Genomic DNA, 27133 nt, shown 5'->3' with positions numbered 1-27133 from the left:
GAGATATATCTACTTTCCTTTATGCAATTCTATTGCACAAGCTGACAACAAACTTTTAGTCTGGCTTTTCCAATCACTGTTTAACTAATCTAACATAAAAAAAGAAAGGTCACATGCACTAAAGAGCAGATTGTAAGCTTCACATGTGAGAGTGGAGCTGGCTCTCCCTCACCAAGAATTGACTTGAATTTCCTGCATGGTTTATAAGTTTTCTACTGCAGGTGCTTACGTCTTACTAATGCTCAACATATTCTAGAAAAATGATTGCGGACACCATTATAAATGGTGAAAGCCAGCAGAGTTCCTCTAGTCACTATCAAGAACTAAAGAACTAGAGCTCTACATTTCACCTTTATAACTCTCTCTGAAATGTTGCAGTAAGCAGGGGCAGTAATACATAAGCTATGACTCAGGAAAGCACTTTAAGCTCATGCTTAAAGGAGACTTTAACATGGTTAAAGTTGAGAGCACCACGTAAGCACTCTACCTGCAAAATAATGACTTGTTAAAGTTAAATCAGGTCTATATGCTTAGTTCTAACCTGTATTACGATTTTGCTGGTAACATTTGAACTGGTTTTGAGACTTTAACTCTCAGAACTTGTAACTTTTCAATTCTGATGCTTTTTCTTCTTGTTCTTTTTCTTCATTAGCCAAAAAAGGAAAACATTTTACAGAAATAAGCATGATATTCCAATGATCCTAATCCAGATAAGTGAAAACATGCACAAAAATTAAGGTTTATGATAAAATGCAAATGATTTTCAGTTATTTGTGCAGAGAAGAAAAATACCCTGCTTTAAGCAAGGTCCCAGATGATGCCAGTCAGAAGTTCTGCCTAAAAAGCAAATGTTTGCTGTGGCCTCAGGAAGACAACAGTCACTCAAAATTTTGTAAACATGTGCAAATGTGTATGAGTGATATACCTAGTATGTACATAAAATATACCTACCCTACTACACATGCATATTATCATAGAATCACTTAGGTTGGAAAAGACCTCTAAGATCATCTAGTCCAACCTAGCACTGCCATGTCAACCATTAAACCGCGTCACTAAGCTCTATATCTACATGTTTTTTGAAGACCTCCAGAGATGGTGATTCAAACACTTCGCTGGACAGCCAATGCTTCATAACCCTTTCAGTGGATAATTTTTTCCTAATATCCAACCTAAACCTGCCCTGGTACAACTTGAGCCTATTTCCTCTTGTCCTTTCACTTGTTACTTGGGAGAAGGGACTGACTGCCACCTCACTACAACGTTTGAGGTAGTTGTAGAGAGTGACAAGGTCTCCCTCCTTTTCTACAGGCTAAACAACCCCTACTCCCTCATCACTCCTAAGTCTTGCTCTCTAGACCCTTAACCAGCTTTGTTGCCCTTCTTTGGGCATGGTCCAGTACCTTAATATCTTTCTTGTAGCGAGGGGCCCAAAAATTAACACAGTATTCAGGGTATGGCCTCACCAGAGCTGAGTACAGGAGACAATCACTTCCCTAGTCCTTTATACATTATATATATACACACACATATACATATACATATTTATAAATATGCAGGCATGAATTTGGCTTGAATATGATCATAAAATATCAGAAAAAGAAATTAAATACTCACAGGATATGTGTTGTAGTATATGTGAAGTATAGTAAATTAGAAATACAAAGAAATAAGTATTTTTTAAAAAATTAGTCCCTGAGTAAGTTTCTCAGGTCATAGGTTCATGTGGTACAAACAGACACATTTCACTGCCATTTTATACTGCCTCTGGATGTGAACACATGCTTTCATTCAGTAATTTCTATATCTAGAAGGATAATGGGATCCTTGACAAAGTAATGTAAGGTTTATTAGGCAGGCTTTCCTGTTGCTGCTTACAAAGTCTAGCAGCTTGCTGATGTGTTTATAGTCTGTTAAAAATTTCTCTAGGAGAATTGTGTCCACACTTTATAGTAGCCTGACCTGCACACCTTATTCTTGTTCCCAGAATGCCATAGTCTTCCATGACTACAGTATAGTCCATCACCGCACATGTGTTGGACAAATACTTCACAGCAGCATGTTTATTTCACCTATACATCACTTGTTCAGTAGGCTTAATGCTTCTAAATATCAGTCTCCCAGAACATACTGAATACTGTTCATGCAAAAAAATACAGAGTGGGTTTCCATTTATCAGATAATGGAGGATGGAGCAGAAGCCCTGTGGAGAGATGGCATCTAGCAACAAGATGCTGTCATTACAGCAAGTCATCTAGCCAACAGTCCTCCCATAAGCAGTCTTTGGAAAAAGAGGATAAAGCTGGAGATAGACTTTGAACTCTATGAGTATTCCTGGTAGGAGACATATTTCTCATGAAACGTAGGATATTACTGTAGCTTTCTGCAGATTTTTAACATCTTTGAGAGCATTAATTCAAGACTGAACTCAAGAAGCTCATCACAAAGTTTCTCACACCTAATAAATCTAGAGATATACAGATTATCTTACCATGAATAAAATCAGTCCACAGTTTGTTGCATATCCAGGTATACGGTCATTCCAAGTCAACTTGTCCTTTTCATCCTGTGACAAAACAAAGATAAAGTAACAAATTTTACGGAACTGTGCAAGAGGAAATATTAGAGTTATAAGATCTGTTAGTGAAAAAAATGTTTCTCAATTCCAGTACTCCTGTTATAGTACTGAAGATAATTATAAGATTTAGAACACTGCTATTTTAAGTTGAGAAAAAGAGAGGGTAAGATGGTAAATAAAGACTATAAAGAAAATGTCTGAAAAATCCCCCCCCCCCCAAAAAAAAAAGGTAACTATGATTTCAATATTTGAAAAAATGTATCCAAGTGTTTCTAAATTTCATAGTATCAGGATTAAGCCCTTAAGATACAACCATTCATTTTAAACTCCTTCTTGCAAAACTTCAGAAGAATAGTCCTCAACAGAAATCGTAAAAAGAATGCTTATGACCATAAAACACAGATTTTTGTCTAATGGCTACATTAGCTGAATGTGGCCACTAAGGTCATTCTTGCAATGACATTCCAATCTTTCTCCTGGTACTTGGTGTATAGAATAGAAAAATTACAAAGGCAAGCCTCCCCTGTAATTTTTGCTGCCAACCTTGTTTTCTTCATGTGCAAATGACATCTCTCTCTTTATTGAATAATTTAAAGCAACTGTGATCAGTAAAATATGGTATGCTTTTACCCTTCCTACAACTATTCAACCCCATCTCTCGCAATGTGCACATCTAAAGAAGACATTTGAAAATGGATTTATATAAGAAACACAATTCCTTCCTCTCAAAATAGGGTTCTTAAAATAATAAGAAGGCCATTACTTTGTTTAAACTAAACTAAATTTATATAATCAAATTAACTAAGGACTCAGAGCGATCTGCTGTTCGCATTTCTGTGATAGACCATTGCTATCCCATGGACTCCATTTACACTGGAGTTAACCCAGCGTTGTTCTGAATTTAAATTAATTTAAATCGGATTAAAGTTCAGGTCGAAAGTTTCAAATAAACCATTTCTACTGTGTGATTGTCCTCAGATAAAGATAAAAATCTAGGAATATTATGTCTCTGTAAAAAGCTTTCCCAAAGTACCGATAGTACAGCATTATATTCTAATTAGAGAAATGTACTCATAGATTTTCTCATGGAGTTTACTGAAATGCGGAATTAGGCTGGAGACATGCTACACAGCCATTACCACTTTGATGGTACCTAAAGAAAGTGAGAAGTAGCGCTGTTCAGCATGCCCTCTTCTTAGCTCAACTGTTCAGACAAATTAAGCATGTATCCTTTGGGAGGATGCTGGCAGGACAAGATCATAGCAACGCCAAGCAGAAGCATCAATAATTTGGCCCAATGTATGGAGTACATAAAGACTACATACAGAATTAATGGAGTCCACCATTGAGCTGGAAGGCTACTTTAAAAAGAATTTCTGTTAAAGCACAGATGCATTTCATTTCATTTCATTTCGGCATCTACCACTCAGTAGTTATACAGGACATAGCGAAGTTCTAAGTTACTATACTTTGGGGCTAAGGGACAATATGACTAACAATTTCACTAGGGGGAAAACACTAGCGAAGCAAAACAGGAAAATGAGTTGATGTTAGCCAAAATGGTTAAAAGAAGAAAAAAAAATCTTTTATAACCATACAGAAGTAGAAGGAGAAAATTGTGATCTATGCAAAAGGGCCAGGAAGAGTCAAAAAAAATATCGAAGAAAACTAACTCAAAAATCTCTCTAGCAGTAGGAATTTTGGAGAATGAGAAATCATAATATTAAGCTCAAGTATTCACATATCATGAATTGTGCTCCCCAAATCATGAGTGGCAAAATGGCTAAAGTTTTCATGCTTTTTGTTTGTTTGGTTGGTTGGTTTTGTTTTCCTTGCTCAATATATCTGGTGATGCAAGACATTTACTGTAGTTTGAAACAGACAGGGTACCGACATGATCTACTGACTTTCCAAGTCAAGAAAAACATCACATGCTGAAAGACTCCTGATAATATCTCAGCCTTTTGGAATACCTTAAGAAGCAGTTGCCCATTATGAAAAAATAAATAGCCAAAACCTCTATTTTCCCTATTTGCTCCTCCTATGCTTTTTTTTTTCTTTTTTTCTTTTTTTCTAAGTAATACAAACCTGGATAGATGCAGGAAGGAAGGAGAAAAACTAGGGAAACAGAAATGATTGGCAAGTACTTTTAGAGATGAGAATCAGAAGCTAAAGTGTGCCTAACCCTGCATTTTGAGGTATTAAGAGACATTAGGATTAACCCAACTAAGGGTCCAAACATCAGACCTGTCTAAGGACTCCAATTATTAGACTGTATGTTCTCAGAAAAGTGCTAGGTGTACAGACACTTAGCACCACCATTCATTTTGGAAACCCTAGGTTTAGCATCTGAATGCTTGTTTTAAATAAATCTCTGGTTTCTAAAAGCACTTTGTTCCTGATATGTTCAATAAAATAAATTCCTGGAATAAAGATTTAAAAGGGTAACTAACTCTTTATATTTTAATTTATTACTAGAAATAACTAAATGGAATATGATTGCATCCCAAAGATACTGCCTTGCTGAACATGAAGAAAATAGTCCTTTCTCTTTTGGGGAATTGACATAGGCTGGCTGCCCACCCTCCTCAACAGAATGGGGGGATAAAGTAAGATGAAAAAGCCTGTAGGCTGAGATAAATACAGGGAGATCACTTGTCAGTTACCATTACAGCAAAGCAGAGTAGACTTGGGGAAAATTAATTCAATTCATCATCAATTAAAATAGACTTGGATGTTGCAAAACAAAGACAAAACTAGAAACATCACCCCTCCACCCTTCTTCCCAGGATCATCTTCATTCTTGACTCCTCTACATGCCTCTGCAAGTGGTGCAGGGAGGATGTAAAAAGGGGACTATGGGATCCATCCATAACAGCTCCTCTCTGCTGCTCCTTCCTCCTCACACTTTGTCCCTTCTCCAGTGTGGGATCATCCCATGGGCTGAAACTGCTTCAGGAAATAGCCACCTGCTTCAGCAGGGTATTTTCCACAGTTTGCAGTTCAGTTATCTGATGTGACATGGTCCTTTCCACAAACTACAACATAATACCTGCTCCAGAAATCTCCACTCCAGTGGCTGGAGCACCTTCTCTGCCTCTGTCTTCTCTCAGTTTAGTGCTCACAGAGCTATTTATTGTATATATATATATATTTCACTCTCTATCCTCTGACTCTGTAGCATTTTACCTTTTCCTAAAAACATTCTCTCTGATGTGCCAAGAATTTGGCTGATGGCCTCATCTTTCTCCTGCTGTAGCTGTGTTGGAAGAGGCTGAAACCAGCTATGTCCAGTAAGAGGCCACCTCTGCAGCGCCCCACTGCCAACACTTTGACACCTATGTCCAGTACATCTATGACATTGGTGCAACAGCATAAGGAATATCATATTTGCTTCTGAATACTGAGCAAGGCAATGCAGATAGAATAGAGTTCTCATTCAGAGTGGAATGAAAGATACTGAAAGTGTTTTCCCAGTCACTTCTTGTAATAGAGGACACAAAGGTGGAAATGAGGAAGAAGGGTGGGTGTAAATGACAAAGTACAAGTAGATAAAGGAAGAGAAGGTCAGTATACCACCTGGTCAGCTTTCTCTTTCATGCATGTGCTTTATAAATCTTATACAACATTTTCATGAGTTTGCCATTCTCTATAGCACCAAGACAAAGGGAGAAATGAACATGTCTGAGTTATAACGGCATTATGAGAAGTAAGATAAAGCTGGATGAAAATATTGAGTTACTTAGCATGCAGGGCAGAAATTGCAATACCAAACTCCGAAATTTTGATCAATGTAGTAGGCAGCAGAATGTTACTTTCTGTTATAGCTCTTGCAAAGAAATCCAACTCTGTAAATTCACTTGGTATTTTATATTACACCTGATTCTACTCTCTGGCAATAGTGCCATCTAGCCGTTGAAAGACTGTACTGTGAATTATCAAGAACACCTTGTCTGCAATCAGTGTTATACTTAAACATTGCAGCTAGTACCTATGTTTTATTCTAAACTTGTTGAATTTATTAGTAGATTTCTCATAGGATATGGCAGATATCCCATTCTAGTGAATAACATTAATTACAGAATATTTCTTGGATTTAGACAGGGGCAGAAAAGTTTACCTGAAGGTTAATGAAAACTCATCCAAATAGGCAAGTTATCTATTTGGAGCAGTTCAAGAGGTGCGTATAATTGTTGACATAATACTTTGAAACTGATCACTCAAGTAACAATCTCAATGGCAGATATGTCACACTGGCACATTACCCAAGGGAAACTCTATTGCAGGGAAATACTTACATGAAGACAGAAAACTTTTCAACGCAGATTATAGTTCTGTGGTAAGCAAGACGAGCCAATAGATAAATTTAAAAATCTTTCCATCAGACTCTTTGAATACAATGCTCTATTTGCAGTTGTATTCAAGCACTATCTAGGTTTTGCAGGATGATTTATATGCTTATGAGTTACCTAACTTGGCTAAGATCCAACATGTGCAGCTCTGCATCCTCAGGTGGGCCTCTGAGCTGTGGAAGCCTGGAAATATACTGCACTTGGACAACACCAAGGAGCTTTGCAAAAATAGTTCTATGTTTCTCTGTGAATCAGACCACAGCCAGCTTGCTCAGATCACAACTATTTCAGTTATTTATTTATATTTTCCCACAAGAGAACACCTCCTCAAAACAGGTGTTTCTAACCATCAGCCATGCCAGCTCACTCCGCACTCAGGGAGTAAAGCAACATACTTTATTTCTTCTGCATCCTGCTTAGTAACTCTAGTTTTGCAGTTCAGGCTGTTCACTCAGTTGCACCTGGGCAACCCGAATGACTTCACTGGACTTACGCAAGGCTGCAGTAGTTGAGTGGAACTTAATAAAAGATACTCAGGGAAGAACAAAATCCAGGACACCTCTTTCTTGGCTTCGTAAGATCTTGAACAGCCAGAAAGAGTAAAATGCTGTAAAATTATATTTCTGATGACAAAATCCAGAAGTTCATCTCTAAGTACACCCAGGAAGCATCAAACAAATAAATGCCATTTTTATATCTGCACTTTTCTTAGTAGAAACAAAACATTTCAAAGGTGTAAAAAATAAATAAATAAATAAGTAAATGTGTCAAAATGAGCCTTTAGTAATAAGAACTGTGTCATCAAATACAGTTCTTAGAGTCATAGGATCATTTAGTTTAGAAAAGACCTCTCAGATCATCATGTCCAACTGTTAACCTAGCACTGCCAAGTGTACCACTAAACTGTGTCCCTAAGCACCACATCTACACATCTTTTACATACCTCCAGGGATGGCAACTCAACCACTTCCCTGGACAGCCTATTCCAATTCTGCACAACCTTTTCAGTGAAGAATATTTTTCCTAATATCCAACCTAAGACTCCCCTGGCACAACTTGAGGCCATTTACACTTGTCCTATTGCTTTTGGCATGGGAGAAGAAACCATCTTCCACCTCACTACAACCTCCTTGAGGAAGTTGTAGAGAGTGATAAGGTCTCCCGTGGGCCTAGTTTTCTCCAGGCTAAACAACTCCAACTCTCTCAACCACTCTTCATAAGACTTGTTCTCTAGACCCTTCACCAGCTTTGTTGCCCTTCTATGGACGTGCTCCAGCACCTTGATGTCCTTCTTGTACTGAGGGGCCCAAATTTGAACACTGTTTTCAGGGTGCTGAGTACAGAGGGACAATCACTTCCCTAGTCCTGCTGGCCACACTGTTTCTGATACAAGCCAGGATGTTGTTGGCCTTCTTGGTCACCTGATCAAGCAGATCAACACTTGCACACCACTTGGTGTCATCTGCAAAGACCCAGCCACCCAGATAGCTTTTTACCCAGAAAGTGTACACCCATCCTAGCTGTGAGTAGCCAGTTTCTCCAGGAGAATGCTGGGGGAAACAGTATCAAAAGCTTTACCGAAGTCCAGGTAGACAACATCCACAGCCTTTTCCTCATCCACAAAGTGTGTCACCTTGTCATAGAAGAAGATCAGGTTAGTCAAACAGCCTTCTGTAAAACCATGCTGACTGGGCCTGGTCACCTGGTTGTCCTGTGAGTGACGTGTGATGGTGCTCAAGACAATCAGCTGCATGAGCTTCCCCAGCACCGAGGTCAGACTTACAGGCCTGTAGTTTCCTGTATCTTCCTTCTGGCCCTTCTTGTAGAAGGGCATCACAGTTGTTATCTGCCAGTCAACTGGGACCTCCCTGATAGCTAGGACTGCTGATAAATGATGGAAAGTGACTTGGCGAGCACTTCTGACAGCTCCCTCAGTATCCTTAGGTGGATCCCATCTGGCCCTCATCTTCAATATATGAGTAACACCCAAAATACTACATGTATACTGCAGGTTCAAGATATGAAGAAAAAAAAAAAAAAAAGCTGCTTCTGAAATAAAGCATCCCTGTAATTCTTTTTTGGACAAAAAATAAGGTGGTGGCAAGGAAAAAGGGATACTTCTGAGCTATTTGGAGGTTAAAAGAAGCTAAGATCCAGTGCAGTGCAGGCGGTTTTTGAAAACAGTACATGGCAGGGTGATAACACAAAAGGAGGCACAATTAAGGCACACCAATATTCCTGGAATCTTGCAGTGGCCAACAGTGGCATCTAGGAAACTATACAGTTTCATGGGGCTGTTCCATCCTGTACTAGGGCTCCCAGACTTCTGAAAGACAAAACTGTTACCACCCTGACTATAAGCCAATGCCTGTGCCTGCTCCAGTCTGAAGCTGGCCCTAGAAGTTTTACCTTCACAATCCCATAATGCTTTTGTTTTAAGGCTCATTACAGACGAGAAAATCTTTTTCTATTCTTCTTATCTAAAAAGCAATTAAGGGGATTTTAGCAGTAAAGATACCTGGTTTTGAGCAGTGTTTTCTGTTGGTCTTGCACATGGAAAAATGAATAGACAAGACTCGTTTGGAGTCAGCTGAAGGACTTCAAGACCTTAAATAACTTTATCTGTTTTTGAAACATGCAGAATAGTGCTAACACTCTAATAGCTTTCAGTGGATCTTAATGGAGACGTCCTAAATTATGTGCGGTAGCAATGCAGAAGAGTGAGCTAAGAGAAGTGTGCAAGTCTCAGTACTGATACTCAGTTTAATAGAAATTAATGGAATTTAAGACTAAACAAGGCTATTATTAAACATCCAGTCTTGGTCTCCTTTGTAACCAAAGAACTTTCTTCATATAATTTTTGCTATGAGGCTAATAAATGTGGTTTAATTAACCTTCTTTTTAGCAAAACTTCTAATCATAACTTGAGCATTTCTGTGAAGAACTGTCACGACACTTATTAGGTCATTCCAAATGCTAATTATCCTTGCTGTTGAAAATGTGTGGCTTATTTCCAGGCTGAATTTGCCTATCTTCATCTTCCAATCTTGGCATTTAGCTGCAACTTTGCCAGCATCTACTGGCAGAGTTTTGGGCTTGGCTGTAGGGTCTTAGAGATGGTGATCAGGGATCCTCTTGGCTTTTCTGCTAGCTTAGGCCACTTAGTCAGAATTTAATCAATCAGTCAAGCCCACAGCTGTGTTTCTTCCTCTTCAGTGTGCTTGGAAACAGATCTTTCACAGCCTACAGACCTGCCCTGACATGGGCTACTCACATGGCTTTACACGTTACAAATATTATGAAAGGATGTGGAAGTAGCCAAGGTCCTGTGCCTCAAGATACTTATGTGTATATTCCTTCCAAATATACCATGATAGGTGAGGATCATACTTCCAGTCATGAAGCACAAAGAAGCCAGGTAGAAAAGAAGACGCAAGCTTCTTCTCTGTTAACACTGCCGACACACTGGCAGAATGGAGGAAAGGATCAACTAATCCAAATACTTTCTAGTCCTTACCAGTCTTAACAACTTTCTTCTGAACATTCTCAAAAGTACCAAGTAGTGTGTATAGACAGAGAGAGACACACATATATACACAAATATAAGTGTGTGAGTATGTGTGTATATATACATTATATCACATGCATGCAATGAATACCTGGATAAAAGCCAGCTCTGATTATTAAATTAGAACTGAAATATGAGCTACAGTTCACAGATGAGATATACTACCAATGTTCTACTCCAAGGTATGGTGAATGTGGCCATTTTCCCAACCATGATAGTTCTTTTGGAATGAGGGTAAACTGCAACACGCCAACTAGATATCTTACTGATTTTCCATCTCCAGCAATTGCATGTACCTAGGAGATACCTATTAGCTGTAGGATATGTAGACGTAGGGTTAGAAGACCTCAGAATTGCATACCCATAAGGCAACATCACTGAAAATCCTACCTTAATTTCAAACATAATCATAGAATCAGAATCATAGAATATCCCGAGTTGGAAGGGACCCATAAGGATCATCAAGTCCAACTCCTGGCACCGCACAGGTCTGCCCAAAAGTTTAGACCATGTGACTAAGTGCACAGCCCAATCTCTTCTTAAATTCAGACAGGCTTGGTGCAGTGACTACTTCCCTGGGGAGCCTGTTCCAGTGTGCGACCACCCTTGCGGTGAAGAACCTCTTCCTGATGTCTAGCCTAAACTTCCCCTGCCTCAGCTTAACACCATTCCCACGGGTCCTATCACTGGTGATAACAGAGAATAGGTCGCCTGCCTCTCCACTCCCCCGCGCAAGGAAGTTGTAGACTGCAATGAGGTCCCCCCTCAGCCTCCTCTTCTCCAGGCTGAACAGGCCAAGTGACCTCAGCTGCTCCTCATATGTCTTCCCCTCTAGGCCCTTCACCATCTTCGTAGCCCTCCTCTGGACACTCTCCAACAGTTTAATGTCCTTTTTGTACTGTGGTGCCCAGAACTGCACATAGTACTCAAGGTGAGGCCGCACCAGCGCAGAGTAGAGCGGGACAATCACTTCCCTCGGCCGACTAGCAATGCCGTGCTTGATGCATCCCAGGATATGGTTGGCCCTCCTGGCTGCCAGGGCACACTGCTGGCTCATATTCAACTTGCTGTCAACCACAAACCCCAGATCCCTCTCTGCGGGGCTGCTCTCCAGCGTCCCATCGCCCAGTCTGTACATATAGCCAGGGTTGCCCTGTCCCAGGTGCAGGACCTGGCACTTGCTTTTGTTAAACTTCATGTGGTTGGTGATCACTCAGCTCTCCAATCTGTCCAGATCTCTCTGCAAGGCCTTTCCACCCTCAAACGAGTCCACAACTCCTCCAAGTTTGGTGTCATCGGCAAATTTGCTCAAAACACCTTCTAGTCCTACATCCAAATCATTTATAAAAACATTGAAGAGGACTGGCCCTAAAATGGTGCCTTGAGGGACCCCACTAGTGACCATCCACCAGCCAGATGTGGCCCCATTTACCACAACCCTTTGAGCCCTGCCCATCAGCCAATTGCTCACCCATCGTATGATGTTTTTGTTAAGTTGTATGCTGGACTTTTTGTCCAGTAGGATCCTATGGGAAACCGTGTCAAAAGCTTTGCTGAGGTCCAAAAAGATCACATCAGCTGGTTTCCCTTGATCAACTAGATGGGTGATTTTATCATAAAAAGAAATCAAATTTGTTAGGCAGGACCTACCCCTCATGAACCCATGTTGGCTGGGACCAATGACTGCATTGTCCCCCAGGTGCACTTCAATAACTTCAAGGATCATCCTCTCCATAATTTTACCAGGCACTGATGTGAGACTGACAGGCCTGTAATTGCTAGGGTCTTCATTCTTACCCTTCTTGAAAATTGGCACAACATTTGCCAGCTTCCCGTCCAATGGGACCACTCTAGATTCCCAAGATCGTTGAAAAATAATTGAGAGAGGTCCCGCGATGATGTCAGCCAGCTCTTTAAGCATCCTGGGATGAATCCCATCCGGACCCATGGACTTGTATGGATCTGGGTGGAGCAGCAAATCCCGCACACATTCAGGGTCAGCTGGGAGTTTGTCATTCCCACCGTCATGGTCCTCCAGCTCAGGGTACCCTGGGTCCCGAAGCCCATCATCAGTGTTGAAGACAGAGGCGAAGAAGGTGTTAAACGTCTCTGCTTTGCCTATGTCATTGTCTGTGAGGAGACCTTCCCCGTCTAGTAGCGGACCTATGTTTTCTTTGGTTCTCCTTTTTCTGTTCACATATCTAAAAAAACCTTTTTTATTGTCTCCCACAGACATGGCCAGCTTCAACTCTAGTTGGGCTTTGGCCACATGAATTTTCTCCCTACAAACACGAACAACATCCCTGTATTCCTTCCTCGTCGCCTGACCCTCCTTCCAGCAGCCGTACACTTTCTTTTTTCGCCTAAGCTCCAGTAGAAGATCTCTGGTAAGCCAGGCCGGCCTTCTGCCCCGCTTGCCTGACTTCCGATATTTTGGAATCGCCTGATCTTGTGCTTTTAGGAGGAAGTGCTTAAAGATTGACCAGCACTGATGGAAGCCAATGTCTTCAAAAGCAGTTTCCCAGGGGACCTTGCTGACTCGTTCCCTGAGCAGCCTGAAGTCTGCTTTCCCCATATCCAGGGCTGAAGTTTTGGTGAGTTTTCCTTTTGTCACCATAAGTTCTAAACTCAACCACTTCATGGTCACTATGACTGGGACGGCCGCCAATTGCCATGTCCCCCACAAGACCCTCTCTGTTCTCCAGCAACAGATCTAGGAGGGCACCTTTCCTAATTGGCTCTCTTAGCACCTGCACCAAGAAGTTATCATCTAGGTGTTTTATGAACCTCCTGGACTTGCTCGTGTCAGCCGTGTGGTGATCCCAGTTGACGTCTGGCAAGTTGAAATCCCCCATAAGGGCAAGGGGAGTTGATCTCAAGGCATCTCTTAGTTCTGCGAAGAATAACTCATCAGAGTTGTCGTCCTGGCCACATGGTCTGTAATAGACTCCCACAACGACATCCCCTTTATTTGTTCGTCCCTTAATCCTTACCCAGAGGCTCTCAACTTTGCCATTGCCAACTCGAAGTTCCACACAGTCCGGCCCATACGAAATAGGAAAATAATAAGAAATCAGTGCTCCTTGAAGTAGTTTCAGGGAAGTGCTTCAAATTTTATCATTTGCTTAAAAATAATGACAAAAGGCTGAAGGTCTGCTGTCACTGTGATTTAAGTTTATAAGGCTAAGCTTGTTTATTTTAACTCACTTTAGTTTATTCAGAGATAAAAATGGTTCCTTGTTGCGCTATATTTAAAACTTACTTTGCCTTTGATAGTTATCTTAAGGTTTCTAGTGGATTGTAGCATATTGTGATCATTATTGTGTAAATGGCAGTAAGGCGTTCAGTCTTTATATCAGTGTTTAAAATCAATTTTGTGATATTTACATATGGTTTGAGTGAGAACTGGCAGCACTTTTTTTTCTTTCTTTTTTTTTTTTTTTCAGGATGACAGTTTAACATATGGCTTTACAAGAATGAATTATTTATGTAAACTTGAAGCCATTCAGAACATTACCAGAAAAACACTGTCATTTACACAAACAATATGGTTACATTTGTAGTCATAAATATCCATTGTTTATCAATTCTTTTCAAAGGTGATTAATAAATCATAATGAGCCTGATCCAGAGAAGGCAAAGGGCCAGATGTACAAATACACTTAGACATCTGGTGAGATTTCCAAAACAACTGACTGACAATGGTACACAAGTCTATCATAGTAGGGAAGATGGAAGTGAAATGCCACAAATTCAGTTCATGGCACAATGGGATATTCTGTCACCTGCTCTTTGTTTGTTTGTTTTTTTTTAACTTTTGTTCCTGAACTTTCTCAAAGAAGATAATGAAATGCTACATGTGGATTTAAAATATACTTACACAAATACAGTTACAGGTAGAGTCAAGGAAAACAGATACTGAGACAGACATGTGCCTATCTTAATTTACATAATTAGGTTGATTTAATTTGATATCGACTAGACACAGACCTATCAAGCACATTAAACAAAGGGTGAAAAAAATGAGTGGTTTTGAAAAAAAATCATTTATCAGCAACACTCAGTACCTTACTTTGTCCTGGAATTAACTGGATTTGCAACCAGTTAGTACCCTGAAATCCATTACTCTAATATTCAATCACAGGTTCACACCTTCTCATGTAAACCGTAAATATCTGATAGACAGGGGGTTTGAGCAATAAATGCAGAACATTTTAGAACAATTTATCCAGCGTAATTTTTCAGTATAAAAATAACTTTGTATTAGTTTACATAAGTAATTACCATTTTAATACCAACTGTGGTTTTAAAACAGTCTCTGTCTCTGTAAAATCATTTTAAGTATAGGAGTATCTTCTCCATATAAGTACTTTTAAAGGGTATCAGTCATACAGTCAGATACCCAACTGAGGTATCTCTCTCTACCCAACAATTGAGGTATCTCTCTCTAGAATTAAAAAAGGTCTCAAAATGATGTTATCTTGTGCAACTGCAAGTCTGTTCACCTGAGACAGATAATAGTTTACCTGAAATTTATCTATAAAATCACTCATTCATCACCATTATACACTGTGACAAGTTGCTTAACTTGGGCCCTATGGAACTAAGCCAGTTGGCAATTTCGCAATTTGCAAAGCTCAAATTACAGTTCTTTATGTGGGAGTCTCCTAGCAACATTTAATAGTCTTGTTACTTCATTAAACTGCATGTATTAGTTCCCTTAATGAGAGGAACACAATTAAAAAATTTAACTGAGCATATGATTTCAGCTCTGGATGAGAGGTATTTAGTGCCAGCCTCTAAAGAAAGATGTATTTTCTTTCTATAAGTTAGTCTGGCCTAACTCTGGGCCAGTGTCCTGAGGTATATAAGAACAGACTGAAGGATCAAGTCTGAAATTCTTGCTCCCATGAACTCAGTTGGTTTCATAAAACTCCCAGTGACTTCAGCAGAGCAAAATCTCACTCCAAGGCTTTAGAAGAGCACACTTAAAAAGAGATTCTACGTCATCTTACACCATGTGAAGTCATTTATCTCAGCACCAATTTGGAGAAAAAGGCACATGAAACATTATGATTTTCCTTTGGTTGTAATTTCAAATTTAGTTTACACAACCTGTGAATGATCGCACCAAGAGCAGCAGAGAGTGAGGTGGTGTAAACCTCAGTAAGATTATAAGTTGGCAATGAAACATTCAAGAAGGAAAGGAAACAAAAGGGGATGTGGTTATGCTAGATTCTTTCCCTGACTCTAAAGCTTTTATTACCATCTGTAAAATGTTAATGAAGTTTATATTCTAACATTTGAATATGCTATAAAAATTGACAATTCACTGTTGAACACAATCTATAAAGGCAAACTTTTGACATAAATATATGGACAATGTATACAAAAGAGTTCTGTGTAAACAGTCAATGAATGGAGAGCTGGTAGGATAGGGAGAGGAACAAGAGCAAAGCAACCTTCAGCTCTATCAAAGGTTGCTCCAAAATGGAAACATTTCAGATGTACAGGAGACCTGTGCTTGCACTTTCTACCTGGCTGTTTAAAGACGGACAGTGAAATTTATCAGTGTTCTGTTTCTGACATATCTCTGTATTATATATACATCACCTTCTTGTGAGCACACAAAATTTGCAAGTACAGGGAGGTGGGAAACAGAGACAGCAGATGCATTACACAGATTTAAGGAGAATGAAGGAAGAAGACATTCACAGAGCCTAGCTTCAGTATAGCAGGACTAATTTTTACCTCTGCAGTCATTGCAGAAAGAGGCACTTCCACAGTCAGAGTCCAATGAGGCTCTTCTTTTGAGCCTGTGCCTAAGAACAATATTTCTGTTGGCTGTTTACAGAGAAAATCTATAATAAGTAGATATCTGTAATGAATATCCCTGTGTCTTCCAACACATACAACCTCCTCCCAAAACCCTATACAAGGTGGAAGAGTATAGACTAGTAAGAAAGAGATATCAGTGAAATACTGGAAGGCAAAGGCAGAAATCACTGATTCATGGATCTGGAAAAGTAATGAGAGACATACATTCTTGTACTATCAGCATTATCTGTAGACTTTTGAGGGCTGTGACTTCAGGGAATTAGAACCATCAGTTTTGTTATCTATTTTAAATTTTCCAAAATGTAAATTCAACAATAAAATTATTTTTGTAAATTATATACATTTCTGATATTATAAAAACATCTGCCATTTCTCATGAAGTACAATACTTCCCAGTATACCCATAGCTGGAGTTTCAAATCACAGTGCCTGGTCACATTTTTTTTTTTGTTTTGTTTTTTGTTTTTTTTTTTACAAAACGAGGGAGTGGAGAAATCAGACCTATGCTGACTGACAAGCACATCTTAACTGCTTTCCACTAAGCCACTAATAAATTCATACAAGGTTGTTAGAAAATCTAGATGGAGAGCAAAAGATCCTTGTACTCTAATCCCAAATACTTTCTGATTTCCAAACAGGAAAATGACAAATACCCATATACTAGACTGAACTAGGTAGTATTTCTCAAGAAGTACATACATGTTAAAAACACATAGAAAACACACAAAAATCTCTATAAAGCTACTTCCTACCAGCATCCCAGATCATTTACATTTTTTAAATAGTTTTGTTTGTAGTTGGCAGTAAAATGTGGATCTACTGAAAGATGCCTTGAAATTGCTCAGACCCATTTTATATAAAGCAAGCAGGCAATATTAGAAAAAGTGGAAAACAATGTTTAACATTTGATTCTCTTGAAAATGCTTTCTGATTCTTTTCTATCATTAACAAAAAAGGAGTAGGTGTATCAACAAAGTAAATTTGTTGTGTAAATGGAGTCACGCACCAGAAAAATGAAAGAGTTGGAAGCAGTGACAATCTATGCATGAAACTGGAATGTGGTATCTAGTCAGAGATCAGTACTGTTTGTACTATATTTAACATAATAATAATTCTGAAAGTCATGTCAATTGAGTTTGAAGATGATACTAAATTAGGAGATGTTGTGAATAAGGAAGAAGATGGAGATTTAAATACTGGAGTTTTGAGAAGTACAAATAAATGCATGAAACAGAAAGATTTGAGTAGGACAAATTAATGCCAATACAACTAGGAAAATAACTAGGACAGCAATAATGCTCAACAGAGAAAAAGTGTTGTTAAATAAATTATTGGAGAGCAATGGGTTACAGCCTGAAAATGAATCTAGAGAGAATAGAAATGGTGGTCACTTATACAAGCGTTACACTTACAAATAGGGAAGAGTTTAATGGTCTAAAGCATGCAAAATCTGCATGGGAGTAAATTCAATATACTTTAAATCCACAGACTGAACTAAGTAAGTGGCATGCAAAACAAATCAGGACTCTAATGCATTGGCTTAAAAAAAAAAAAAAAAAAAAAAAAAAAAAAAAAGGCATTCACCAGCAAGGGACCAGGCTGAATTTAGGGCAGTTGTTCACATATGGGAGAGAGCAAGGGAAGTACAGGTTCACAAATACAAATTGGGTGAGGACAGACCTAAGCTAACCCTACCCATGCTATTCCTAGACCTAAAGAAAGGATCCCTAAGCTGACTGGAAATGAGGCCACTGACAGGACCTCTGGAAAGAGTCTTGATTCTAATAGGGTGATTTGGGACACTCCTTTTCAATTCAGACATTTGTTCAAAGTCCCCGTACCAAGATGCAGATGTTCTGAACTTTTGGTGTTGTCACAGAAAGTGGATAAAATCCTGTTATTCATAAACTGGATTGTTTAGCTAAGCTGTGGGAACTGTGACAGGAATATATAGGAGAAATAGACACCTTCCTAACAGAGGCAAGGCTACAAGGGAGGCAGAGGACATTTCAGGCCTCTCACACAGCTTTTTTTTTTTTTTTTTTTTTTTTTTGCCATGCACCTTCTGCAGTTTTAGTCTGACATGTCTTTTACATCTTGGGGTATCACTGGCGTGTGCAAAAGACTCAGAGATCCTACTGCAGAGCATAGAAGAACATAACATTGCCACATAGGCAATGTTTACCTACATTACTTCCTATCCTGACACTGTCCCAACTATATCCCAAAGATCCTAAAGTGGGATCCCCTTTACTGTAATGTGTAATTTTGCATTTATGTCCCATGGTATCACCAAATTTCAGCAGAAATTGCGAAAAAGGAGTTTCTTCTGGAAAACTGCTTTTAGTGTGAAGTCATCAATGTAGTATTTCCTCAAAGTTCCCAGAAATATGCAGACTGATCCCCTCATTTGCTGCAACTACTTTGCACTAGTCTGCTGGAAGATTTTCAAGGTAGAGTCTGTCCAACAGAAAATTGCAGGGATTTGTTTGGAATCCTCTGTTGACACAAATCTGATATAAAGGATTCTATTACACATCCCATTCCTCTGACTAGCATATGGTATGTGGCTGAAATGAAGGTGACAGATACAGCCTAGGCCACCTACATTGCTGGTTTGTCTTTTGATGAATTTTGAGTTAAATGGCCTGTGATTTGGGCAGCCAGATCTCTGACAGGCATCCACAGAAATGTAGAAGCTTCATATTATTATCATATACATACAAACAAAACAGTCATGTTCCCCAATAGCATAAAGTAGTACCAAAACAGTCTTCTCAAATCATCTCATTATGCAGTATAGTCAGTCTCTGAACTTTTCTTTCAGTCATGATTTAATGGGAGGAAAAGCAGTGTGAGGGGAGAGAGAACTCGTGTAGAGACCTCACATTGATGCTTCATACTACAAGTCTAGCCTCTTTCAAAAGTCAAAGGGCTTTTTTTTTTTTTTACCGTCAATAGAACATGCATTGTTCACTGATATACCTGCAGAGACAAGGAAAGGAGGAAAAAAAAAAAAGATATTTAGAATCTAGAAATATTGGGGAATTCTCTATTATTTGCAGTTTTGAATTCAAGGCTATATACTTTTACATATGCTTTCTATTTGTTCTGTTTCAGTCAGTTGTTACAATATATTACAGGAGTCAAAATCAGATTTTATCAAAATTAAAACAAAAAATAAATAAATTAATTAACCGTTTATTGATCATATCGGTAAAAAAAGTAAGTGGGGACATAAATTAATACCAGGAAGATTCAGATTGATCAAGAAAATCCCTTGAACAGTAAATCCTTCAGTCCTTCAAACAGGCATTGGTAAGGGTCAGGATAACTTTCTATCTTCATCACTGGCATCTTCCTCACTAAAAATTTCTAAAAACAGGTTAAAGAAACACCTAGTAAATGTGACACAGGGTATAGCTGGTCCCATTTTCAAGTGCAGTGGGGGAACTAAATGTCTTCTTTGGTTCTTTTCTGAACTTAATTCCTTCATTTTTTTTTTCTATAATCCTTTGTGGTCTTAATTAAAGTACTCCAAAATTTTTCTGTTTCTTTTTCTTGTTCTTCAGAAAAATACCAAATGTTGATAAATTTCATGGGTTTTTTTGTGTGTTTGTTTGTTTTGTTTTGTTTTGTTTTGTTTTGTTTTTTTCCCTCAGATTACCAGGAAGACAAATTAAAAGGTGAAATAGTTGCCAGCGCTTAGAGGTAGTCACGCATATGTGGTTCTCTCATCATGTATCCACACACATCATAACTAATGTGATCAAATACAACAATTTTAGGACCATTTCAGGGGAACACTGTCCACTGAAGAGGTGCTCCTTGTTAAGTGAAAGAGGGTACTTATTATATGACAATTACCCTACAGAAATCTATACCCAGAATATAACCAGGAAATTTAGATAAACCAGACAAGTAGCTTCACAGCAGCCAGAGTTTTGTTATGAAGCCAAGGAGCTAGAGAGCCATCACCTCACAAAAACTAGGTTCCCTTTTCTGTGTCAGGGCAACCCAACAGAGCTGTTAACCAATAAATTCCCAGGAAAATCTTCTATCTTCACATGATGTCAGTAGAAAACATAACAGTGCCCTGCCACTTGGCCTCCATATGGGAAGTGTGGCTTCCTGAGCCAACAGATATATAACTTGTGTGCTTGACACAAACAGAGAAAGCAAGAAAAGCTGACCTGTAGATATTACAGGCAAACAAAAACGCCTTCAAATAAGCTGAGGTTCTGAATCAACCTGATCTAAGGGATCCTGTCACTCAGTATCGGACCAAAAAAACAGCAGTGCTGAGTCTATAAAGTCTTGTAACATAGGCACTACTCCAGCAATGAAATGATTGCTCAGAGACCACAGAGCTCCTTCTCTTAAACATAAACTTGGTAACCCTGAAGTTCAGAGCTAGTAATATCAGCCTAACAAACTACAGTCTATCCAACTCAGCAAGCTCACAAAAATTTATCTGGCATCAGCTGAGGGAATAAAGCATGTCTGATATCTCAGACGTCATCTCCTACTTAAAGGACTGTGTTTGCTGAGTAAGCTTCCCATCCATCTTTTCCTTCTGAGGGAGCTGAATTCTCCCTTAATTCTACAGTTTTTCACTAGCTTATGACACTTTGGGAACCAGAGAGAGATGCTGAAGTAGATGATGCTCACCTTGAGGGTTTATGAGCACAAAGCATTCCCTTTAAGCCCCACAAACTAAACACACGCACACATGATTCAGTTAGTTAAATTAGTGAGCTATGGTTTCATGTTGGAAATGTATTTCTTCTGACTTCGGGAGCTTGTTCTCTGGTCTCTTTATGCAAGACAATGCATCCTTTCCCCAAATAAGACTGATAACTAAAGCTAAATCAACTACTGCAAATAAGTAAAGTTCCTTGAGGTCCTGAGGAGATACATAATCCATGCTCTCTTACTTTCCTCTTTTGTTGTTCTTGTTGTTCAGTTATGCTACTATCATTTTACATAGCACATGGGATTGGCACTGCAGAAAATTCACTAACTGTAAATAGATGGAGGTATTAGCTCCATCACCTATTGCTTAAAATACATCAATGCAATTTTTCAAATGTTTATAGAATTGCCTAACTGAACCTATAGGATTATAACAGATCCAAGAATATGCATGTATGTGCATACTAAGATGGAATCATTCCTTCAGTAATAAAGAAATTTCATTTAAGTCTGACTAAGAATGAACAAATTAGCAACAGATTAAGCATCTGGAACCTTTTAAGTAATTTGACTAAATGTGCAGAGTTATTAAGAAAAGATGTATTTTCTTCTGTTGGTATTTATGTCTAATATTTATTTCACCATAGATGAGCATCATCGGGCAGCAGAAGAAACAGCCAAAGGAAAACAGTTTTCATGTTTGCTCAGTAAATTAACTATTTGTTCTGTATTCTAAACAAGGTGAATACTAGAACTTTGCTAATCCTGCCAGGCATCACTTATATGTGGTTGGTCAACTGAACACTGAAATATTGTTTATAAAGTTTTGGAAGTGATATAGCACTGACAGGTTCAAAAGGAGACTAGTGAGCTCAGTGAACTCAAACTTTCAAAGGAACATAGCACTTAGGGGATGCCAGAGGCCCACCAAAGTATTTCAACTCCCACTTTACTACTACTACCCCAAAAAATGGAACCGGACACATCTGAGATAGATGCTCTTCAGAGAAACTACACGAACTCCAACCACACCTACCTCTTTCTCTATCATCAGTAACTCCAGGGTGACTAGGTGGCTATTCTACATGAAAAACAAGTTATTCAGAGACGCTATTCAGTATGGATTGCTAACGTTTGAATCTAGAATGTCCTCTGGGGACAATGAGTGGGTGGCGTATTTCCCAGCAATTATAAAAGAAGCTGTCATGATTTCTAGCCCTGGGGATTTCTGCTACTCTAGAAATAACCCAGACACCATAAGGCACAGAATTTCTGGAGTCCACATTTTCCTGTTCTTGACTTATTCTTTACAGAGAGAAGGGAACTGCAGATATTTCTTCTGCCCTTCATTTCTCACGAAGACTTCTCTAGAATGATAAGCAGGCATCCAAGCATTGATGCCTCCCAGAAAACCTACTGATAACTTTATGTACCTCATTACCTTCTTAGCATTCTTCTTCTGGTCCTATTTCTTCATAAATGCCATGTGGCCTCACCTTAAAGAACATCCAGCATTCACCTCATTTTTGCCTATCAAATTGTACTTCTTTTTGTGACATCTTCTGCCTTTCTTTGTGAAGGTCTCTGTCTTTGTTATCTCTTTTGTCCATTATTTCTACTCTTCACAGAACCACAAAAACTCATTCCACTACAACACACAGGCATTCTACTGCTGTTTATTCTCACTATGGCTCTACACATTTCCATTTTTCACCTGCTCTCTTTAAGCATTCATCTTAGAATGGAATCTCTCACTGAGAGGGAAGGTATTTTGACATGGATTTCTACAAAATGTTTTTTTTGTTTGTTTGTTTCCAAAGTCTCTATTATAATGAATCTTCATGATGGTAGCAAAACTATTACCTTTCTTCTCCTGTAAGTTGGCTGAGATTATAATGAGAAGAAAAAAGAAGATGTACCAAAGGGTCAATTTCAGTCTTAAAAAGTGATCAAAAAGTCTGTTCTGAAGAGGTGCCAATGAAAAGTTAAGCATCATAGGCATTTAAAGGTTAAGAAGAGCAAAACGTTATGTTTGTTTTCTCCAGTGAAAAGCAGCATTTCAGGAAAAGAAAGAAAAAAAAAAGCGGGAGATATGTCCCAAATTAGGATGAAAAGCTGAAGTGTTTGTTTTCAAAAGTGTTTTTAATTACTGTGAATCATAAGTTTTACGTCAACAACTTAAAATATTTTGTTTTGAATTATTCTATTTTTAAAAACCCTTTAATATAAATTACATTTTGAAAGAAAAAGACATTTAATAACAGCAGTTGGAAACTCCTCACTCTGTAAAAGTTGAACTAAGATATTCCATTAAAATCAAAACGTTTTACGAAAGAAAGAAAAAAAAATTTTCATTAAACAATATTTTCAAGTGGGGAAGGGTTTCATTTCAACAATTTTTTGGAACAGCTCTGTTCTTAATGTTCTTCAAACACAGTACCAACAGGTGTCTATTGAAGAAAAATATAGGGGGATTTCTGAAGTTTTGTGTGTGTCCTACTGTCAATGCTTATCATGCATGCCGTGTGGTGCTGTGTCAGATAACTGTAACTGGTAATGGTAAGATTCTGCATAGTACATACTTGCTGGCAGTGAAGACACAAAAAAGTATGTAAGCTCATTTCACTTTGCAAATAAAGCTTGACAGAACTACACATTTTCTTGCATGCAGACATACTGTATTCAACACATTCCACTCACTTCAACAGATGCTGTCTAAACAAATAGTTCAAAAAGAGATGAGAAACTGTGTGGAATACAGCATCCAAAGTAGTTTCTACCTGAATCCCTGGTCAAATCTCACTGGTGCAGCCAGTACTCACCTTATACCTTCATGCCTTGCAGATTTGTGAAAGATTGTCATGTCCTTTACTAGGTCTCCCGAAGGTGGAAGCCCACAACTGCATTCATTTTCATGTTTTTATCTGGATGACAATGTGATGAGACATTAGGTAATTCTGTTCAATTGTGTCAAATGCTTCATGATGTGTTTACCTTGAACAGACTGTTTGGTGAGTAGAAAAAGAGTAAGAAGAAGGAGCAGAAAACTTTCAAAGAATTTCTCCCAGAATCATGTATGTGCAATGCCAATACACTGAGCAAAAATTCAGCCTTTGCAAATAGAGACATATTTTCTCAGAAAATGTTTCTCAATTTTTATTAGAATAAAAATGTAGTCTCTGCAACAGCACAGAAGCTGTTTGTATTTATATAGAGAAGCTTGAGAAACACAGCAAAAAGTTAACCTCCTGCAACAGTAATGACCAAGACAAAATACTATGTTTTTATTATACCTACATTCATGTAGTCTTGGAATCACAGATTTTCTTGAGTTGGAAGGGACCCACAAGGATCACCGAGTCCAACTTCTGGCTTCACATAGGACTACTTAAAAAACAGACCAAAGTCTTAAAGTGTTGTCCAAATGCTTCTTGAATTTCAGAAAGCTTGTTGCCATGACCACTTGCCTGTGGAGCCTGTTCCAGTGTCTGAACACCCCCTCAGAGAAGAACCTTTTCTTAATATCCAACCTAAACCACCCCTGTCACAGCTTCATGGGTCCTGTCACTGTCACCAGAGAGAAGAGATCAGCTTCTCTCCCTCTGAAGTGCAGAGCAGAGCAGAACAATCACTTCCCTCTACCAGCCAGCAATGCTGTGCCTGATGCACCCCAGGATATGGTTGGCCCTTTTGGCTGCCAGGGCACACTGTTGTCTCATATTCAACTTGCTCTCAACAAAAACCCCTAAATTCCTTTCCATGGGGCTGCTCTCCAGCCTCTTGTCCCCAGTCTGTACATATATCCCAGCTTGCCCCACCTCAGGTGAAGAATCCAGTGCTTATTCTTGTTAAACTTCATCTGATTGGTGATTACCCAGCCTTCTAGTCTGTCTGCAAGAATCCTCTGCAAGGCCTCTACACCCCTGAGGGAGTCAACAGCTTCTCCTAATTCAATATCATCTTCAAACTTACTTAGTATGCATTTGAATCCTGTGTCCAGATCATTTATAAAAACATTAAAGAGAACTGGCCCCAGAATGGAGGCCTGAGGAACCCCAGTTGTGGCTGGCCACCAGCCTGATGCCCAATCCATCAGCCAGCTATTCACCCATCATATTGTATAATTGTCTAGCTGTATGCTGGACATTTTGTGCAGAAGGACACTGTGAGAAACAGTATAAGAAGCTCTGCTGAAATCCAAAAAAGATTACATCTACTGCTTTCCTTTGGTCAACTAGATGGGTAACCTTGTCACAAAAGGAAATTAAGTTAATTAAATGTTCCCCTCATGAACATTTGTTGTCTATGACCAATGATTGCACTGACTTTCAAGTGTTGTTTAATAGCTCCCTCCATAATCTTCTCTAAAATTTTACCAGGCAATGAAGAGAGACTGACCAACCTATTAAGAAAAAAAAAAAAAAAAAAAAAAACAACTTGCCAAATGTTTGCAATTACAGAGTGAAGGCACATATGGTGATAAAGCTGATCAATAGAGGAGTCAAGCCATAATGTGAATTCTGAGTCATAACACTGTTTTGAGAGAACTGGAACTCCTGTGCTTAACTTCAGTTGTTTCAAATTGGTATCTGTTTCATGTAGTACACAATATTTAATAATTCAATTTTAATTGAACTCAGAGAGTCCTGAATGTTCAGTAGGTCACTCAAGATAAAATCGTGTTCAATCGTAATCACTGATACAGCTCATAAGGAACAGCTTGAAGCAAATTCAAGATCTGCAGGGCCACATCATGCTATTCCATAAGCAGATATGCAGAATACTCCGTTGTGTCTCAACCATGTTTCTTTCCATTCACAACAGTCCAGAAAAGGAGAAAGACACAGCAATTCATTTGGCTGATGCTTTCATTCTCTGGCATACTTGGTGTCAGATCCTGTTATGTTACAGTCTGTGGGATTTGGATTCCTAGTGAATTCCCTGAATACAAGAGGATTTACACTTTGCCTATTTCCAGTTCACCATTTGGCCATTATATAGACAGATAACTGCAGAATAATACTATTAATCTGAAAACATCTATTTGATTCACCGAGTGATAAAATGAGGGAAAATGACCTCAACTTGTGCCAGGGTAGGTTTACCTTGGATATTAGGAGAAATTTCTTTACTGAAAGAATTGTGCAACATTGTAATAGGCCGCCCAGACAAGTAGTTCAGTCACCATCCCCTGAGGTCTTCAAGAAACATGTAGATTTGGAACTTAGTAGCATGGCTTAGTGGTGGAATTTAGTACTAGCTTAAAGGTTGGACTAGATGATCTTAGAGGTCTTTTCCAACCTGAATGATTCTATGATTCTATGACTTTTTTATGTTTGCAGAGTTAGCAGAATCTGTAGCCTAAAATAACAATTAGCCCTCTGAAGAACCTCTGCTGCAGATCTCATATGCATCATAATGATTGATACATTTCATGATCTTTTGGAAAAAGGACTAGCATATCTTGTCTGAAACAAATTTTTAGTCCAAACTTAATAGTTTGATAACAATTGCATTAATAAAGAAATGTACCCTGTGCCTAATGCTTGACAGAGGAAAGGTATAGTCAGCAAAACACTAATTCTAATAAGTCTCTTTTCACAGTGTAAGCTAGTTGCTCATCAGTCTGCAAAATCATTGCATTTCTCAATTGTACTAGATTTGCTTTTGCTTCTTGCATAAAGGATTATGTAAAAGCTGACTATTAAGGCACAAGTCAAAGAACTGAGCTGTTTAACACCTCTGCAGAAGTATTTTCAGTAGACAAGGAAACATGCAGAGTACTTGAGCACAGGAGCAGTCTCCACAGCATCATTACATACTGGGGAAGAGGCAAGAAACTGATAAGAGGTTTGCCCTTATAAAGAAATGACCATGATAAGGTCATTACACTGAAGTATAACTAAGCAAACACCAGATAGTTTTTCACAGCTCTTATCAGCTACAGGCAGGAGTTCTCTGAGTCAGTTAAGCATGGATTTAGAAGAATCTGAAATGAGAACAGCAAGAAAAAACAGCATCTGATACAGAAATGTAGTATTAGAAAATGCAAGTTTTCAAAAATGTCAAGTCATTTTTCCAAAACACTATAAATTTTGACTT

The 27133-nt window shown here is 38.7% G+C and overlaps 1 protein-coding gene across 1 annotated transcript in view; it reads right to left on the bottom strand.

Moving 5' to 3' along the window:
• ANO2 (anoctamin 2) overlaps positions 1–27133 on the bottom strand; it is a 194779-nt gene that overhangs the window by 37495 nt on the left and 130151 nt on the right. Inside the window, exon 18 of the mRNA XM_050710475.1 lies at positions 2492–2566. Coding sequence (XP_050566432.1) covers positions 2492–2566 — 75 coding nt within the window. The remainder of the gene's footprint in view (positions 1–2491; positions 2567–27133) is intronic.

This window comes from Cygnus atratus, chromosome 1 (assembly GCF_013377495.2).
Source record: "Cygnus atratus isolate AKBS03 ecotype Queensland, Australia chromosome 1, CAtr_DNAZoo_HiC_assembly, whole genome shotgun sequence".
Taxonomy (NCBI): domain Eukaryota; kingdom Metazoa; phylum Chordata; class Aves; order Anseriformes; family Anatidae; genus Cygnus; species Cygnus atratus.
This window is presented reverse-complemented; position numbering and strand designations above follow the sequence as displayed.